At 45.0% G+C, this 20,228-nt stretch overlaps 1 protein-coding gene across 1 annotated transcript in view; it reads right to left on the bottom strand.

Moving 5' to 3' along the window:
- Positions 1 to 20,228, bottom strand: part of LOC139537507 (E3 ubiquitin-protein ligase TRIM37-like) — a 35,350-nt gene that overhangs the window by 3,442 nt on the left and 11,680 nt on the right. The window contains exons 10-22 of the mRNA XM_071338900.1: positions 19,941 to 20,065; positions 19,554 to 19,604; positions 19,128 to 19,209; positions 14,929 to 15,005; positions 14,654 to 14,833; positions 14,436 to 14,550; positions 14,143 to 14,340; positions 13,103 to 13,239; positions 4,031 to 4,113; positions 2,643 to 2,831; positions 2,168 to 2,467; positions 514 to 669; positions 125 to 314 (exon numbers count right to left, since the gene is read on the bottom strand). Coding sequence (XP_071195001.1) covers positions 125 to 314; positions 514 to 669; positions 2,168 to 2,467; positions 2,643 to 2,831; positions 4,031 to 4,113; positions 13,103 to 13,239; positions 14,143 to 14,340; positions 14,436 to 14,550; positions 14,654 to 14,833; positions 14,929 to 15,005; positions 19,128 to 19,209; positions 19,554 to 19,604; positions 19,941 to 20,065 — 1,883 coding nt within the window. The remainder of the gene's footprint in view (positions 1 to 124; positions 315 to 513; positions 670 to 2,167; positions 2,468 to 2,642; positions 2,832 to 4,030; positions 4,114 to 13,102; positions 13,240 to 14,142; positions 14,341 to 14,435; positions 14,551 to 14,653; positions 14,834 to 14,928; positions 15,006 to 19,127; positions 19,210 to 19,553; positions 19,605 to 19,940; positions 20,066 to 20,228) is intronic.

Raw genomic sequence — 20,228 nt, 5'->3', positions numbered from 1 at the left:
TTAAACCAGTGATATTGATTTCAATACATAAAATACGTAATGGAATTCCAATCCAAGCACTTTGGATCGCCACTAATGCATAAGGGCTAGGGTTAGATTTAGGAACAGGGTGTTATAGTCTTACCCCATGGGCTGGGTCCTGGGTCGTGCTATGGTGGAGGTGGAGATGCCGTTAAGGCCCCCCAGAGCGTACAGGTCAGCCCCGTAGAGCTGCTCCTGGTCGTGTTTGGAAATGCAGGGCTTGCTGTCGGAGCAGGACGATGAGCTGCCTAGAGAAGGAGGGGAGCTGTGCACGCTATGTGGCTTCAGAGCTCCTACATTATGACACAGCACAGGGAAACACTGGTCAGTCAGAAGTCATTCGCTTTTGGTGCATTGCATGAATGTTTTACAAATTAGTGTGACACGTGACAACCATACATTTGGGTACTTAGGTGGAGCCATGGCGGTGTGTCATCACTGGTGCAGGTCGAAACACTGCTAACCCAACCACTACCTGGGTTTTCTACTGACCTTCTGATCCTTTGGGGGTGTCCCTGGGGAAGAGGCTTTGATCACTAGACAACTCTTCACCGCTCTGGCCTCTCGACTCCTTCTCCACTCTGTCTGTAGCTCTCCTCAGGCCCAGCCCGCTGCCCTCCTGCTTGGGAGACAAGGCCTTCTTCCCTCCTGCCACACAAACCACAGCATCACAGCTGGATGAACATCTGACAGAGCAGTCGATAGCTCCCCAGCTGCCTGTTTAGAGTGAACCGTAGAAAGTGCTGTGCAATGCTATCCAATTCCACAGATTGTAGAGTGTATTGTGTACAGTGAAGGTGTGTAGCACCAACAGGGTTGGGTAAGTTACTTTCTAAATGTAATCCGTTACAGTTACCTGTCCAGAATTGTAAACTTAACTGTGGACACTAAAAGGCCACTAAAATGTGCAGTTTTGCCCCACAACATAATGCCACAAGCTTTGAGGGAGCGTGCAATTTGCATGCTGGCTGCAGGAATGTCCACCTGAGATGTTACCAGAGAAGTTAATGTTCATTTCTCTACCAAAACCACCTCCAACATCGTTTTAGAGAAATTGGCTGGACGTCCAACAGGCCTCACAACCGATGTCAATGTTGTGGGATTATGGTATGGGCAGGCATAAGCTACGGACAACGAACACTATTGCATTTTATCGATGACAAGTTGAATGCACAGAGATACTGTGACGAGATCTTGAGGCCCATTGCTTGCCATTCATCCCCCATCATCACCTCATGTTTCAGCATGATAATGCACAGCCCCATGTCGCAAGCATCTGTACACAATTCCTGGAAGCTGAAAATGTCCCAGTTCTTCCATGGCCTGCATACTTACCAGACATGTCACCCATTGAGCATGTTTGGGATGCTCTGGACCGACGTGTACGACAGTGTGTTCCAGTTCCCGCCAATATCCAGCAACTTCGCACAGCCATTGAAGAGGAGTGGACAACATTCCACAGGCCACAATCAACAGCCTGATCAACTCTATACAAAAGGAGGTGTCATGCTGCATGAGGCAAATGGAGGTCACACCAGATACTGACTGGTTTTCTGATCCACACCCCTACCTTTTTTTTTTAAGGTATCTGTGACCAACAGATGAATATCTGTATTCCCAGTCATGTGAAAACCATAGATTAGGGCCTAATGAATTTATTTAAATTTACCGATATTCATATATGAACTGTAACTCAATAAAATCTTTGAAATTGTTGCATATTGCCTTTATATTTTTGTTCAGTATAGTTAAATTAGAGAGCAGCAGTGTGATTCACATCAATGCTCCATGTAGTTATCAATAATAAGTGATATACGTATTGCCCGTAGGCCAGACCACTGCTGTCATCCTTACCTCCAAGCGTTTATTCAAATTGGATAATCTTCGGATGCCGACAGCAGTCGCACCATTGGAAGACATAGCTTGGACTGTAGCCTACAAAAGCATATTCCTGCTCTTTTCCCGCGATCCATCAACACATTTGGTGTGTCATCATAGTTGTCTCTGACTTGCGGTCAGACTTGCTCAGGCGGAACAAACTTGCCCTTTTTTTCAATACTAATTTGAATGTCACTGAGAAAACAGCAACGGTGTCAAAGATATTTAACATGTAATCTGTTACTCCCCAACCCTGAGCACCACTCACCAGAGCGACAGTGTCTGGAGGCCCCAGGTCCTTTCCCCATCAGATCCAGCTCTGTGGACTTTCTGCTGGACCCCAGGTCTGAGTCTGCGTGGTAAGAGGGCCCCTGTTCCCCTGTGGCTCCGCCAGAGGGTCCTCCCCTGGCCTCCCCCCGCGCCTCCAGCTGAAACTTGACATCCGTCATCTTACTGCGCACCTCAGCCATCTGGGCCTTGAGCCGGATCAGGACCCCTGAGTCTGGGGCTCCTCTCCTCACTGCCTGAGGCCGGCGCTCACCCCGCTCCTTTCTGTAGTGGACTTGGACTGAAGAGAGGTATAGAGGAGAGGGACAAGCGCAATGAAGAGATGAAGTGGCTATTAGCACTTGTCCTAATGTTTGTGACTGTGCCCTAGCTTGGCTACCCAGTACAGAGTAGAACAAAAGATGTTGTATTGTCACATACACTGGATACGCCGGTGTATGAGAGAGACCACATACCTTGGCTGTGCAACAGGGAAGCAGGAGGTCTGGGCTGAAGGCCCCATAGTGACTCCACGTTGTTGTGTTCCTTCAGGTCCAGTAGCTGGATGAGGATGACTGGGTCAATCTCCAGCAGACTGTTGTTGCTGCCAACGGAGGAGAGACCTCCACCACGTCTCAGACACCTGGCCCCATGGTTAGAGCCTCCTGGGAGAGACAGGGGAGAGTCAGAGGTACGTTCAGAGATACAATGGTGAGGAGACAGTTGCAAAGGGGAATTGGAGACCAAAGGTGAACTATACTGGAAGCTTCTATCTATCGAGTGCAGTAGAAGTACCAAGGGGAGTCAACTGACGCTTTGAATAAGTTTGGAATAGGGCATAGTGAATACTAGTTGCAAAAGGAAATCTTTATTTACTAGGTTTATCACACAGAGGAGCGCTATGGTTGCTCAACAGCTCACGCTTCATTATGAGTTACAGTAGACCCACTTCAGACAAGATAACTCCTCACAAAGATTAAATTAAACTCTAGCCATGTCACAGGGGCAGCAGGTAGCCTAGTGGTTAAAGCGTTGGACTAGTAACCGAAAGGTTGCAAGATCGAATCCCCAAGCTGACAAGGTAAAAATCTGTCGTTCTGCCCCTGAACAAGGCAGTTAACCCACTGTTCCTAGGCCGTCATTGAAAATAACAATTTGTTCTTAACTGACTTGCCGAGTTAAATAAAGGTTAAATAAAAACTGCACTATTGAGTCAGCCAGTGCACAGCTATGAGAGAGCAGCAGAAAAATCATTAAGGTCTGCATACAATGAGCATTTGAGAAGGCGAGAGATAAGAAATTGGAAATGGCAGCGGGGACAATAATCCACTTTGCAGCCAATGTTTAATGAATAAATGTAAATAAACCAATATGGGGCATGTAATAATGGATATTTTACTTTCAGAGGAGAGAGTCAGATAGTAAGTAAGAGACAGCCAACATGTCAGAGTTGCTAAAGTTGAAATCAGTTATCAAAGTACTGAAGAGTAGGCTTCTTAACAGGACACACTTCATGCATGCAAATCTAAGCATTGTTATGCAGCCCTTTACACTCCCCTTTGGTTGCGTTTTAATCCACTGCAGCTACCACCTTCCCACACAACACACTTAAAACGTTCCACATCAGCACCCATGACAAGTCATCACACTGACAATGAGTCATCGTCTTTAAGCCCCATTACACTAAAACACACACTAAAGAGAGATCTGATGAGTGAGATAGAGATATAACTAGATAGAAAAGAGGAGAGAAAGATGGCATACAGAAAGAGAAGTAGGGAGAGAGAAGGGAATAGAAAGAAATGGGAGGGAGGGGGAAAAGGAGGGAGTAGAGAGAGAGAGACAAAGTGGAGGAGGAGGTTACCTGCTGCCCCTGCCACATCGTCAGGCAGTTCTCCCTCCTCCATCTCCAGGTTCCCACTGAACTCCACATCATTCTCCCCAGACCTGAGAACCAGAGACCATCAATGTCTGGACTGGGAACAACGTTGCTACAATGTCAGGGTCAAAATAACACTAAACTTTTAGCTGACAACTACCACTAAAACTGACGGATGCCTAAACCATGGCAACACATGAAAAATGTCTACCTGTCATTTCAATTGATTGAGCTGATCAATTGGTTTCATTTGCCGATTTATTGTTACAATAACTGACCATTTGGCAACATTTGGTTCCCTACGTGGGCCTCCAAGGATATAGAAACTGTGCACGTTCAAGTCAACCCCACTTAAGGAACATTCAGTTCCTTGGCCAATACTAAGGCCGGGAGATGACATTATGAACCAACTAATAATAATAATAATAAATCAGCTTACGCAAGACCTTGGCTTGACCAGCAACTCAAATTAGAAAGTGTGTCCAGGACTCCCTAAACCACACAGAGAAGTGTTCCCTCATCAATAAGCTTCTTAGGGTGATTAGACACAAAGTGCTCTGTGTTAGAACAGACCAGCTATATACAGTGCATTCGGAAAGTATTCAGACTCCTTCCTTTTTTCCACATTGTTACATTACAGCCTTTTTCTAAAATTAAATAAAAAATGTTTCCTCAATTTACACACAATACCCCATAATGACAAAGCTTAAATCTCGTTTTAGAAATGTTTGCATATGTAATAAAATCAAGCCTTTATGGTAGAGTGGCCAGATGGAAGCAACTCATCAGTAAAAAGGTACATGGCAGCCCGCTTGGAGTTCGCCAAAAGGCACCTAAAGGACTGACCATGAGAAACAAGATTCTTTGGTCTGATGAAACCAAGGTTGAACTCTTGGCTTGAATCCCAAGCGTCATATCTGGAGGAAACCTGGCACTATCCCTACAGTGAAGCATGGTGGTGGCAGCATCATGCTCCGGGATGTTTTTCAACGGCAGGGACTGGGAGACTAGTCAGGATCGAGGGAAAGATGAACGGAGCAAAGTAGAGAGAGATCCTTGATGAAAACATGCTCTAGAGCACTCAGGACCTCAGACTGGGGCCAAGGTTCACCTTCCAACAGGACAAGGACCCTAAGCACACAGCCAAGACAACAAAGGAGTGGCTTCGGGACAAGTCTCAATGTCCTTGAGCGGCCCAGCCAGAGACCGGACTTGAACATCTCTGGAGAGACCTGAAAATAGCTGTGCAGCGATGCGCCACAACCAACCTGACAGAGCTTGAGAGGATCTGCAGAGAAGAAATGGGAGAAACTCCCCAAATACAGGTGTGCGAAGCTTGTAGCGTCATACCCAAAAATACTTGAGGCTGTAATCGCTGCCAAAGGTGCTTCAACAAAAACGATTTAATTCATTTTAGAATAAGGCTGTAACGTAACAAAATGTGGAAAAAGTCAAAGGGTCTGAATACTTTCTGAACGCACTCTCTACTGATGAACTGGATGGACAGTGCACTGCAATGTTCTCTCTGGAATGGTACAGCTTCATGACAAGTCATTCTGTTCTTTTAGCAGGGGCCAAACGGCCCCATGAGATGTGCGTGCCCATTTGAGAGTATTCAAGTAAGGTGTCCGTGTGTCTGCATGTACTTAATGCATGCTGGTATACATTGGTCTGCTTAAGAAAGCCCTGTACACATTCCTTTAGGTATGCCCTGGGGGAGAAGAGGGGATAACAGGGGAAACACAGCAGCTATTGTATCAGACTCCAGTACAACATGAGTCAGATCTCCAACAGAGCGTCTCACTCGCCGCACCACTCAGCGCATTTATAGACAGGGGAACGACGGAGCAACACATCCCAGAGCATCTGTCCAACCAGAGAAAAAATTATAATAAGCCCTGCCGGACCTACAGCATTGAGTGAGTGAGAGAAGTGCCTTGTGGGCAGAGAGTGGGGATGTCAATTGACTGTAGTTTCCCCCTACAGGCATGGGTGATTGGACAATGTGTCTATTTCTGTGTGTGTGTGTGTGAGAGGGTTCTCTATGTTGTGTGTATATATTTGTGCATCCATGTCTGTATGAAGACGTAGGAAGCCCTTCTGTGAGTATTTATGTATACGGTCCATATGTGATAATGTGTAGGTACACTCAGTGTCCCGCTTGTTACACACCCCATTCATGAAAATGGGTCGCTCCTACAGACAGTGAGTCACGTGGCCGTGGCTTGTTATATAAAGCAGACAGGCAGAGGCATTCAGTTACTGTTCTATTGAACGGTAGACCTAAGTGACTTTGAGCACGGTATGATCGTCGGTGCCAGGCGTGCTGGTTCCAGTATCTCAGAAATGGACAGCCTCCTGGACTTTTCACACATGACAATGTCTAGTGTTTACCGACAATGGTGCAACAAAAAATAACATCCGCTGACTGGCAGTCCTGTGGGCGAAAACAGCTTGTTGATGACAGGTTGAAGGAAAATGGCAAGAATCGTGCAAGCTAACAGGTGGGTCACAAACATGCAAATAACGGTGCAGTACAACAGTGATGTGCCGAATGGTATCTCGAAACACACAACTCTTCGGTCCTTGTCAAGGATGGGCTAATGCAGCAGACGACACACCGGGTTCCACTCCTGTCAGCTAAAACGAAAAAGAAGCGGCTACAGTGGGCACGCGATCACCAACATTGGTCAATTGAGGAGTGGAACAACATTGCCTGGACCAACGAATCTTGGTTCCTGTTGCGTCATGCTGATGGCTGAGAATTTGGTGTAAGCAGCGGGAGTCCATGGCACCATCCTGCCTGGTTTCAACGGTAGACTGGTAGCGGCGGTGTAATGGTGAGGGGAATGTTTCTGGTACACGTTAGGTCCCTTAATACCAATTGAGTACCGTTCCCATGCTCCGAAGAATTCAGGCTGTTCTGGAGGCAAAGAAGTCTGACCCAGTACTAGTTGGATATACCTAATACACTGGCCACGGAGTGTATGTATGCATGTACAGTTGAATTCGGAAGTTTACATACACTTAGGTTGGAGTCATTAAAACTAGTTTTTTCAACCACTCCACAAATTTCTTGTTAAACTATAGTTTTGGCAAGTCGGTAAGGACATCTACTTTGTGCATGACACAAGTCATTTCTCCAACAATCGTTTCATTTCACTTATAATTCACTGTATCACTCCAGTGGGTCAAAAGTTTACATACATTAAATTGACTGTGCTTTTAAACAGCTTGGAAAATTCCAGAAAATTATGTCATAGCTTCTGATAGGCTAATTGACATAATTTGAGTCAATTGGAGGTGTACCTGTGGATGTATTTCAAGGCCTACCTTCAAACTCAGTGCCTCTTTGCTTGAAATCATGGGAAAATCAAAAGAAATCAACCAAGACCTCAGAAAAAAAATTGTAGACCTCCACAAGTCTGGTTCATCCTTGGGAGCAATTTCCAAACGCCTGAAGGTACCACGTTCATCTGTACAAACAATAGTACGCAAGTATAAACACCATGGGACCACGTAGCCGTCATATCGCTCAGGAATGAAACATCTTCTGTCTCCTAGAGATGAACGTACTTTGAGCGAAAAGTGCAATCCCAGAACAGCAGCAACAAATCAATCCCAGAACAACAGCAAAGGACCTTGTGAAGATGCTGGAGGAAACAGGTACAAAAAGTATCTATATCCACAGTAAAACGAGTCCTATATCGACCTGAAAGGCCGCTCAGCAAGGAAGAAGCCACTGCTCCAAAACCGCCATAAAAAAGCCAGACTACGGTTTGGGGGGGACAAAGATCGTACGTTTTGGAGAAATGTCCTCTGGTCTGATGAAACAAAAATAGAACTGTTTGGCCAAATTGACCATCATTATGTTTGGAGGAAAAGGGGGAGGCTTGCAAGCCAAAGAACACCATCCCAACCTTGAAGCACGGGGGTGGCAGCATCATGTTGTGGGGTGCTTTTCTGCAGGAGGGTCTGGTGCACTTCACAAAATATATGGCATCATGAGGAAGGACAATTACGTGAATATATTGAAGCAACATCTCAAGACAGTCAGGAAGTTGAAGCTTGGTCGTGAATGGGTCTTCCAAATGGACAATGACCCCAAGCATACTTCCAAAGTTGTGCAAAATGGCTTAAGGACAACAAAGTCAAGGTATTGGAGTGGCCATCACAAAGCCCTGACCTCAATCCTATAGAACATTTGTGGGGAGAACTGAAAAAGCATGTGCGAGCAAGGAGGCCTACAAACCTGACTCAGTTACACAAGCTCTGTCAGGAGGAATGGGACAAAATTTCACAAACTTATTGTGGGAAGCTTGTGGAAGGCTACCCGAAACATTTGAAGTTAAACAATTTAAAAGGCAATGCTACCATATACTAATTGAGTGTATGTAAACTTCTGACCCATTGGGAATGTGATGAAAGAAATAGAAGCGGAAATAAATCACTCTACTATTATTCTGACATTCTTAAAATAAAGTGATGATCCTAATTGAACTAAGACAGGGAATTTTTTACTAGGATTAAATGTCAAGAATTGTGAAGAACTTCAACTGTATGTATGTATGTACACTGCTCAAAAAAATTAAGGGAACACTAAAATAATACATCCTAGATCTGAACGAATGAAATATTCTTATTAAATACTTTCTTTACATAGTTGAATGTGCTGACAACAAAATCACACACAAATTATCAATGGAAATCAAATTTATCAACCCATGGAGGTCTGGATTTGGAGTCACACTCAAAATTAAAGTGGAAAACCACACTACAGGCTGATCCAACTTTGATGTAATGTCCTTAAAACAAGTCAAAATGAGGCTCAGTAGTGTGTGTGGCCTCCACGTGCCTGTATGACCTCCCTACAACGCCTGGGCATGCTCCTGATGAGGTGGCGGATGGTCTCCTGAGGGATCTCCTCCCAGACCTGGACTAAAGCATCCGCCAACTCCTGGACAGTCTGTGGTGCAACGTGGCGTTGGTGGATGGAGCGAGACATGATGTTCCAGATGTGCTCAATTGGATTCAGGTCTGGGGAACGGGCGGGCCAGTCCATAGCATCAATGCCTTCCTCTTGCAGGAACTGCTGACACACTCCAGCCACATGAGGTCTAGCATTGTCTTGCATTAGGAGGAACCCAGGGCCAACCGCACCAGCATATGGTCTCACAAGGGGTCTGAGGGTCTCATCTCGGTACCTAATGGCAGTCAGGCTACCTCTGGCGAGCACATGGAGGGCTGTGCGGCCCCCCAAAGAAATGCCACCCCACACCATGACTGACCCACCGCCAAACCGGTCATGCTGGAGGATGTTGCAGGCAGCAGAACGTTCTCCACGGCGTCTCCAGACTCTGTCATGTGCTCAGTGTGAACCTGCTTTCATCTGTGAAGAGCACAGGGCGCCAGTGGCGAATTTGCCAATCTTGGTGTTCTCTGGCAAATGCCAAACGTCCTGCACGGTGTTGGGCTGTAAGCACAACCCCCACCTGTGGGGGTCGGGCCCTCATACCACCCTCATGGAGTCTGTTTCTGACCGTTTGAGCAGACACATGCACATTTGTGGCCTGCTGGAGGTAATTTTGCAGGGCTCTGGCAGTGCTCCTCCTTGCACAAAGGCGGAGGTAGCGGTCCTGCTGCTGGGTTGTTGCCCTCCTACGGCCTCCTCCACGTCTCCTGATGTACTGGCCTGTCTCCTGGTAGCGCCTCCATGCTCTGGACACTACGCTGACAGACACAGCAAACCTTCTTGCCACAGCTCGCATTGATGTGCCATCCTGGATGAGCTGCACTACCTGAGCCACTTGTGTGGGTTGTAGACTCCGTCTCATGCTACCACTAGAGTGAAAGCACCGCCAGCATTCAAAAGTGACCAAAACATCAGCCAGGAAGCATAGGAACTGAGAAGTGGTCTGTGGTCACCACCTGCAGAACCACTCCTTTATTGGGGGTGTCTTGCTAATTGCCTATAATTTCCACCTGTTGTCTATTCCATTTGCACAACAGCATGTGAAATTTATTGTCAATCAGTGTTTCTTCCTAAGTGGACAGTTTGATTTCACAGAAGTGTGATTGACTTGGAGTTACATTGTGTTGTTTAAGTGTTCCCTTTATTTCTTTGAGCAGTGTATGTATGTATGTATGTATGTATGTATGTATGTATGTATGTATGTATGTATTAGGGTTCACTGGTGACCAGTAACCCGGGACTTCGACTAAGCTCCTTCGCGTTTCCCGAGAAATATTGATGGGACCAATAATATTAAAAAAATTATGTAGCACTAATGCAAAAATACATGTGCTACTAGCTGCATGCATGAACCGGAAATGTCAACTCTCTGGCTTCATCCATAGCTTACATTAGACCAGTAATCATAGAGCCTCCCGAGTGGCACAGTGGTCTAAGAGATTCTAGGTTCGAGTCCAGGCTCTGTTGCAGCCGGCTGCGACCGGGAGACCAATGGGGAGGTGCACAATTGGCCCAGCGTCGGCCGGGTTAGGGGAGGGTTTGGCCGGCAGGGATGTCCTTGTCACATCACGCACTAGCAACTCTTGTGGCGGGCTGGGCGCAGTGCATGTTGACACGGTCGCCAGGTGCACAGTGTTTCCTCCAACACATTGGTGCTTCAGGGTTAAGTGGGCATTGTGTCAAGAAGCAGTGCGGCTTGGTTGGGTTTCGGAGGACGCACGGCTCTCGACCTTCGCCTCTCCCGAGTCCGTACGGGAGTTGCAGCGATGAGACAAGACTAACTACCAATTGGATACCACGAAATTGGGGAGAAAACGGCGTTCATTTTATTTATTTTTTCATAATAAAAAAAGACTAGTCATCACAATGCTAGTAGCCTACCATATTGAGCCTTCTCAATGTAAAGTCTCCAATAGAAAACACCACTTTCCTTCTCAATGTAAAGTCTCCAATAGAAAACACCACTTTCCTTCTCAATGTAAAGTCTCCAATAGAAAACACCACTTTCTTGCATGACTTCTATAAATTGCATTGCTGAATTCTCAAAGCAGTTACTTACAGAAGGCAATCCCCATCTTATATTCACAAATCTCCAAACCATCTTTGTGACACTGCTACTCACTCTTAACAAAATGGCTGGTACATTGTGTCCACAAACACGCTCGAGGAAATAGACATTTGCAACATGATAATGTCACAATAACAAAAGCGAATCCATGGTTTGACTAGTCAGATTCGCAGGTATTTGATCAACTGAATCTCCACTACTAGGCCTAACTGCTTGTCTGTTTGTTAAGCGGAGAATCAAATATGTTCCCTGTGACAAAACCTGCTTAATGTGGTGACTATCATAAAGTAAAAACACAACCTCCTGAAATTCCCCTGATAGCCAGGTGCAAGGGGAGAGAAAGGGGCCAACAAGCTGGCTGACATCTTTAAGATAAAACAAATGTAATGTTCACTAGTCTGTAGGCTAATAACCTCATATTTTAGGCCTATATTTAAACTAAGCTACATCAACAAATTGTGTGGACAGACATTTTCAGTTGATTAAATTGTGACAACTACAACGAGAAACCATTAGATTCCTGTCCATATTTTACGCTGATGTTATGTGCTTTTAAATAGCATTTCCGGTTTGAATGGGAATACCGTGATATGGTTGCATTTTTCCCAGGAAAGAAAATTGGTTGATTTTCTGGAAAATATTCAACCCTAGTGTATGTGTATGAGTGTGCGTGGATGGAGCTGGAGAACTTTGTGTTGTTTTTTTGCACTCAGCCAGGCAGTATGAGGAGCAGTGATGACTCACTGATGGCTCATCTGGTGAGTTCACAGTGAGGGGGTGGAGAAGAGAGAGCGAGAACATGTGAGACTAAGGCTCCAGCAACAGCCCTTCACTCCACACAGTCTCTTCGGGCTCATGGGTTTGAAAACACGTTGATGAAGTACGCATACATGACTCATATCAAAACTACACTTTCTAACTAGCACGACCCAGGTTGGGACAGAGAGGGTCCAACAAGTCATTGTAATGATAAGATCGATGTAATGATCGAGAGCATCCTGACCGACTGCATCACCGCCTGGCATGACAACTGCTCGGCATCTGACCGTAAGGTGCTACAGAGGGCAGAGCGTACGGCGCAGTACATCACTGGGGTCAAGCTTCCTGACATCAAGTTATAATACTATGCCGTGTCAGAGGAAGGCCCCAAGTCATTGACTGTTCAATCTGCTACCGCACAGCAAGTGGTACCAGAGCACCAAGTCTAGGGCCAAAAGGCTCCTTAACAGCTTCTACCCCCAAGCCATAAGACTGCTGAACAATTAATCAAATGGCCACCCGGACTATTTACAATGACATTTTTACATTTTAGTCATTTAGCAGACGCTCTTATCCAGAGCGACTTACAGTAGAGTGCATACATTTTATTACATTTTTACATACTGAGACAAGGATATCCCTACCGGCCAAACCCTCCCTACCGGCCAAACCCTCCCTAACCCGGACGACGCTATGCCAATTGTGCGTCGCCCCACCGATCTCCCGGTTGCGGCCGGCTGCGACAGAGCCTGGGCGCGAACCCAGAGACTCTGGTGGCGCAGCTAGCACTGCGATGCAGTGACCTAGACCACTGCGCCACCCGGGAGACTGTGGCGCAATGACCACCCCCCATTTGTATTTACACTGCTGCTACATGCTGTTTATTATCTATGCATAGTCACTTTTCCCCTACCTACATGTACAAATTACCTCGACTAACCTGTACACCCGCACATTAACTCAATACCGGTACCCCCTGTATATAGCCTCGGTATTGTTAATTTACTTTTTATACATTTTTTACTTTAGTTTATTTGGTAAATATCTCTTTTTTGAACTGCATTGTTGGTTTAGGGCTTGTAAGTAAGTATTTCACGGTAAGGTCTACTACACCTGTTGTATTCGGCGCATGTGACAAATAAAGTTTGATTTGAGGATGTGGATATAATTTCTGCGTTTTCCACCCCCAAATAATTGGGGGACTAAAACTAGAGAAAAGCTCTGTGGTTAGGGGTGACAGTGGCGCTAGGTCACTCACATGGTCTCCTCGTCGATGTCGTTCTCCTCTGTGTTGCTCGTTGCCGTGGAGCTGCCCGAGGTGCTGCTACCGTCCAGAGGGTTCACCTCCTCGTCCCCCGTCAGACAGTCCACTTCCAAGTCCCCATCAGACAGCTCCTGACCACACCACAACGTTAGCGCAGCATTTACATAACAGCATTTAGTGCTTAACCCCTGACACAGCTTTTCCTACTCTGCTGTGTTTTATCGTCATCTGATAAAATAGTGCATGCTTAAGGTCCCCGTCAGACAGCTCATGACTATACTTTACCATTAATGCAACATTAGCGCAATTTTCAGACAACATGCAGCCTAGAGCTCAGCTGCTGACACAGCAAGCATTTCTCCTCTACTGCGCCCCATCTCCCTATTGAGACACCTTATGATAATGCATGCTGAGGTCAGCCCTTCAGTAGGACAAGAGACATTTTAGGTGGAAAAAGGGCGGAATGATTAATAAGTGTTTCTGAAATCTAATTTTGTCCAGTGCTATAGACGGGTTGTTTTTACCATGCCATACATTTTAATCTGAGACAAATATTATATGCTTCCTGGATTTTTATGTAACAATGTTTCGACCCCAGTGGTTATGTGAATACAAGGAAGCAGCTTTCACTGGGGATGGGGGGACATCTTTGTCCCCCCCAGTTTTATCATTGGAATGTGCTACAAAACGAGGCAACGGTGTGCTTTAGGACCATGCGGACGTCTCCGAGCGGTGTTTATCCGACTGGATAAAATATCAATATATATATATATATATATCCTCCCCCATTTCTAAAACCAAAGTTGCTGCCCTGTGTAAATACGAAGAAGACTATCATATCCACACAATATTTAACTGTTTCGACCATTGGGCTCGAGACATACATAGCTATAAAACTTAAGAGTTTCTAATCGGTGTGTTTGGGTACTATGATCATGTGCTGTGTGCACCATATTGAATCACAAATATGAACCAATACAGGGTGAACCTCTGTGGTCATCATGAATATGGATGAATATGTCTGAGTGACTCACATTGGAGTCGTCGTGCTGGGTCTTCTCCTCCTCCTCCTCTTCCTCTTTGGTCTCAGTGGCAGTGGTCTGGCAGCCATCATCAGCCACGGGACCTTTCCCTGAGCGAGAGTCTCTCTCCGAGGTCGAGGGGCCCAGGCGCCGGTCAGGCGGGGACGAGCTGCGAGACTTTTGCCTACGGAACAGCTCAATGGCCAGCCTCTGACAACGTGGAGAAATAATATGCAATGAGTTAACGCAAATCATTTTAGTTTAGATAAATTAGAGATTAATTTGTGGTGATCTAAAACCCACACCTCTTTGAGGTTGTTGATCTGCTGGATGTAGCTGGACTGGGCTGACTCCAGCTGGCTGATGTACCAGTACTGGTCTCTGCACTTCTGGAAGAAGGTGGGCGAACGCACCTGATACCTGTTCAGGAGAGAAAAGTCAACTCAGCAGTCAAAAATGACTTCGATGAAGACACTAAACCCAGAGTTAGAAATGGCATCTTTCTATTAGTATTAGTGGTAACCTGAGGACCAGGGTGTCAGTCTGCATGTTGAGGTAGCCCTCGCTGGCCAACAGGTCCAGTCTGAAGAAGCGATTGTAGCCCCAGCACTCCCCCACCTCAAAGTCTGATGCAAACTCCCTGATGATGTTCTTAGTGGGGTCGCTGGAGACCTGATGGACCATCTCCACACGGTACTCATATCTATAGACACAGAAAATACACACGTTGAAGGGGACATAAATTCAAGTGAAAACTTCAATTCAAAGAAAGAGAATGACAATTTTACAAAAACATACTTTGACGTTTCAGGGAGTCCTGCAGATAGTTCCAAGAAAACGGACAGATAGTTGCCGCGCACCACACCGTTGCCATCCTGAAGGGAAAAACAAACACACAATATAGCTGCAAGCAGGGGTTCACGCTGGATCGGATTTATCTCTAGAGAAACTGTGCAATGTTCACATTGAGTTGACAGAAAAAAAAACGGAACAAAATGGAATTCAAATAATTGAACCGACATCGGTCAATTAGTTGTTAAAAACGAATTTTGGTTAATTGAGCAGCACCAGTTTTCAAAGTTAAATACGTTTCATGTCTTCTTCTCCAGAACCAAATGGACCGATTGGTACATAGAATCTATGTACCCATGTCTTCAAACCCTATATTTTCCAGAACTCCAGCTCAAACAATATGGCCGCTATGAGCCAATGAGCTTGCATGAATGTTTTTTCCTGTCCAACAACGCTATGATGTGGCCAAACTGAACCATACTTTACAGCTTAGCTAGACTCATATCCCTGAACATGGGTGCCAAATTTCTTCACTCGGACTCAAACAGATCAAGAGATATACAGTGGGGAGAACAAGTATTTGATACACTGCCGATTTTGCAGGTTTTCCTACTTACAATGCATGTAGAGGTCTGTAATTTTTATCATAGGTACACTTCAACTGTGAGAGACGGAATTTAAAACAAAAATCCAGAAAATCACATTGTATGATTTTTAAGTAATTAATTCGCATTTTATTGCATGACATAAGTATTTGATACATCAGAAAAGCAGAACTTAATATTTGGTACAGAAACCTTTGTTTGCAATTACAGAGATCATACGTTTCCTGTAGTTCTTGACCAGGTTTGCACACACTGCAGCAGGGATTTTGGCCCACTCCTCCATACAGACCTTCTCCAGATCCTTCAGGTTTCGGGGCTGTCGCTGGGCAATACGGACTTTCGGCTCCCTCCAAAGATTTTCTATTGGGTTCAGGTCTGGAGACTGGCTAGGCCACTCCAGGACCTTGAGATGCTTCTTACGGAGCCACTCCTTAGTTGCCCTGGCTGTGTGTTTCGGGTCGTTGTCATGCTGGAAGACCCAGCCACGACCCATCTTCAATGCTCTTACTGAGGGAAGGAGGTTGTTGGTCAAGATCTCGCGATACATGGCCCCATCCATCCTCCCCTCAATACGGTGCAGTCGTCCTGTCCCCTTTGCAGAAAAGCATCCCCAAAGAATGATGTTTCCACCTCCATGCTTCACGGTTGGGATGGTGTTCTTGGGGTTGTACTCATCCTTCTATTCCTCCAAACACGGCGAGTGGAGTTTAGAGCAAAAAGCTCTATTTTTGTCTCATCAGACCACATGACCTTCTCCCATTCCTCCTCTGGATCATCCAGATGGTCATTGGCAAACTTCAGACGGGCCTGGACATGCGCTGGCTTGAGCAGGGGGACCTTGCGTGCGCTGCAGGATTTTAATCCATGACGGCGTAGTGTGTTACTAATGGTTTTCTTTGAGACTGTGGTCCCAGCTCTCTTCAGGTCATTGACCAGGTCCTGCCGTGTAGTTCTGGGCTGATCCCTCACATTCCTCATGATCATTGATGCCCCACGAGGTGAGATCTTGCATGGAGCCCCAGACCGAGGGTGATTGACCGTCATCTTGAACTTCTTCCATTTTCTAATAATTGTGCCAACAGTTGTTGCCTTCTCACCAAGCTGCTTGGCTATTGTCCTGTAGCCCATCCCAGCCTTGTACAGGTCTACAATTTATCCCTGATGTCCTTACACAGCTCTCTGGTCTTGGCCATTGTGGAGAGGTTGGAGTCTGTTTGATTGAGTGTGTGGACAGGTATCTTTTATACAGGTAACGAGTTCAAACAGGTGCAGTTAATACAGGTAATGAGTGGAGAACAGGAGGGCTTCTTAAAGAAAAACTAACAGGTCTGTGAGAGCCGGAATTCTTACTGGTTGGTAGGTGATCAAATACTTATGTCATGCAATAAAATGCGAATAAATTACTTAAAAATCATACAATGTGATTTTCTGGATTTTTGTTTTAAATTCCGTCTCTCACAGTTGAAGTGTACCTATGATAAAAATTACAGACCTCTACATGCTTTGTAAGTAGGAAAACCTGCAAAATCGGCAGTGTATCAAATACTTGTTCTCCCCACTGTAAACATGTGCCCGTTATAGCATCATCGGGTGGTCGATCTGAATGTGCTTGCATATGTTAGGGACATATGTACCAAGTTGTTACAATAAGATCCTCAGTGCCCCACGAGGTGAGATCTTGCATGGAGCCCCAGACCGAGGGTGATTGACCGTCATTTTGAACTTCTTCCATTTTCTAATAATTGCGCCAACAGTTGTTGCCTTCTCACCAAGCTGCTTGCCTATTGTCCTGTAGCCCATCCCAGCCTTGTGCAGGTCTACAATTTTATCCCTGATGTCCTTACACAGCTCTCTGGTCTTGGCCATTGTGGAGAGGTTGGAGTCTGTTTGATTGAGTGTGTGGACAGGTGTCTTTTATACAGGTAACGAGTTCAAACATGTGCAGTTAATACAGGTAATGAGTGGGGAACAGGAGGGCTTCTTAAAGAAAAACTAACAGGTCTGTGAGAGCCGGAATTCTTACTGGTTGGTAGGTGATCAAATACTTATGTCATGCAATAAAATGCAAATTAATTACTTAAAAATCATACGATGTGATTTTCTGGATTTTTGTTTTAGATTCCGTCTCTCACAGTTGAAGTGTACCTATGATAAAAAATTACAGACCTCTACATGCTTTATAAGTAAGAAAACCTGCAAAATCGGCAGTGTATCAAATACTTGTTCTCCCCACTGTATGTTCAAATTGCATGGGAGGGTGTGGCCTTTGGCCCTTTACCATGATGCAAGGGTGCACCCTGCTAGCCCTTACCATTTCACTGGAATTAAAAATGTTTCAGCAAATTGGCAGAAGGAACATAAATATAGCTGCAAGGAGCAATGTTGGGATTCAAGCTGTGGGCACATCGCTCTAGAGGAGCTATGTACTCCTTATCACGCTTGCCAAATACCACAGATCAGATCATGCAATATGCATACTTTGGACAATTTATGATATTGACTACTTTAAACTTTTTCTCCAAAACAGCTAGACTGATCGGTACCAAATGTGGTATATATCATCTATCTTCAAACACAATATTTTCCAAGACTCTTACTCAAACAATACAGCCGCAATAAGCTTGCATTAATTATTATTTGTCCAACAGCACCCCCATGCGGCCAAACTGAACCATACGTTACAGATTAGCTAGACTCATAGCGTGTGTGCCAAATTTCATCACCGAGCCAAACAGATGGAGAGATATAAACATGTGCCGTTATAGCTCCAACACAGTCGATCTGAATATGCTTGCATATGTTGAGTCTTGACAGTGTTTTGAACATGTGTACCAAGTTTGGTTACAATACAAGTATTAATGTCTGATTGATATGCATTAATGTGCCAGGCAACACTCACATGAACGTTTATTGGTCAGTAGCACCATGTTGTTGGACATGCTAGTCTGGAAAATATTCAGTTGAGACCTTGGTCCATAGATGCCATGTGAAGGTTAATCCAGATTGAACCAGTGGTCCCGGAGGATATGTGATTTCAGTGTTTTTCACAAAATTCAAAATGCCGTAAAATCCTTTATGGGTCTTTTTGGGTCCTTGGGGGAAATTTGTTCCTTGTGAGAAGAGCGACCTATGCACTGAATTTCAGGACCCTGGGTTATATGGGGTGAGGAGCATGACCTTTCAGAGTATACAATTTCAAGCACCTGTTATAGCGCCACCTTGTGGCCAATTGGCATTTATCATAATGTCAAGTTGCACCCTCCTCTGCCTTACCATCTCACAGGAATGTGCATGTTACATTTTCCTTGTAAGAAAAACCGGTATAAAAATAATAAACCAGAAGAAACCAGCTTCGCTGCTTGAACTTGTACACCAAGAAATACAACAGGGGTTCACCAGGTTCGCTGCTTGAACCCCTAATTATGATGAACATTAAACCAGAGTTTTTCACAATCCAATAGTCACCACTTAGTTGTGAAAAAGGTGACATATCAAATCTAGTAGTTAGAGTAAGATACGATGAACATACAAGATCATTAGTAGTTTAGTAGCAATTACTACTAAGTATTAGAGAACAAACAATTGTTGGTGTCTACTCACTGGATAAACCTTGAGTCTCCAGCAGATGCCAGATATCTGGAGTGGGGGGCTATAGACGGGATCTGCCCTCTGTCTCAGGGTGCTGTAAGGACAACACAACACACAGGCAGAAAAACAAATCAGATAAGAGGAACCCATTCATTAAAAAACACAATTTCAACTTCTTCTTGGTGAAGTGTCACAACGAGAGAGAAATTGCTCATGGGCCGACATGTCCCTGGTTGACTTAATTAGCAGCTAGAACATAAGCACTTAATCAGAGCCTTGGACCTGGCAACCCAAAATAAAGTATGAGCAACCCAATGGGGTGCTTTGTACTATTTTCCAAGAAACGGAAGCTAAAATATGTTTGTTTGTTGTTCAAAGACTGTCGATTTCTATTCCTTGGGCATACACAAGCTCATATCCAAACATTTTCAAGACTACCTGAAGTTGGCCAGAACAAAAGTGCTTGAGTCATAGGCAGGAACCAGCTCACTGTGGAGAGAGAAAGTTTTTCCGTAATTACACTTCTCAATGTCATGAAATATCCATTAAAAGCATAACAATATCTTGCTGCATTATGAATAATCCAAATGGAAATGTATATCTAACAATACAAAAACTGAACATCTATATCTAAAAGTGAATCCTCCTTTCTCTGACGACAATTAGAAAAAAAACAGCTACAACAGTCTAAAAAGAGGGTGCGGAGCATTTTTTCTCTCAAATCAAGCTCTCTAGTCACAGGATCTGTGGTTTAGTACAGTACCGAGGGAGGTGTGCAGGTACAGTATAATGGGTTTAGTGAAATAGGTTTAGTTAGTATGTTACCTGGTGAAGTCTGGGGGGACTGGAGTGGTGACAAAGGACTGCATGGGCTTACGGTGAACCTGCTGGAACATCAGCAGGATCTCTGGGCTCTTGGAGATCAACTCGCTCTTACTGCAGGAGCGCAGCTGTAGGACAGAGAACCACACACAATTGAAGAGCTTTGCAGAGAAACACCTGACCACCACTCCCCCTTCACCCCCACTCTTAACGTATCTCATTTCACTGGAGGCATGACGCACTCATGGTAAAGTTTGACAGGCGATGAAAAAGCCAAGATTGTGACTTCAG

This window comes from Salvelinus alpinus, chromosome 13 (assembly GCF_045679555.1).
Source record: "Salvelinus alpinus chromosome 13, SLU_Salpinus.1, whole genome shotgun sequence".
Lineage (NCBI taxonomy): Eukaryota > Metazoa > Chordata > Actinopteri > Salmoniformes > Salmonidae > Salvelinus > Salvelinus alpinus.
Note: the sequence above shows the minus strand (reverse complement) of the source record. Positions and strands in the feature narration are given on the sequence as shown.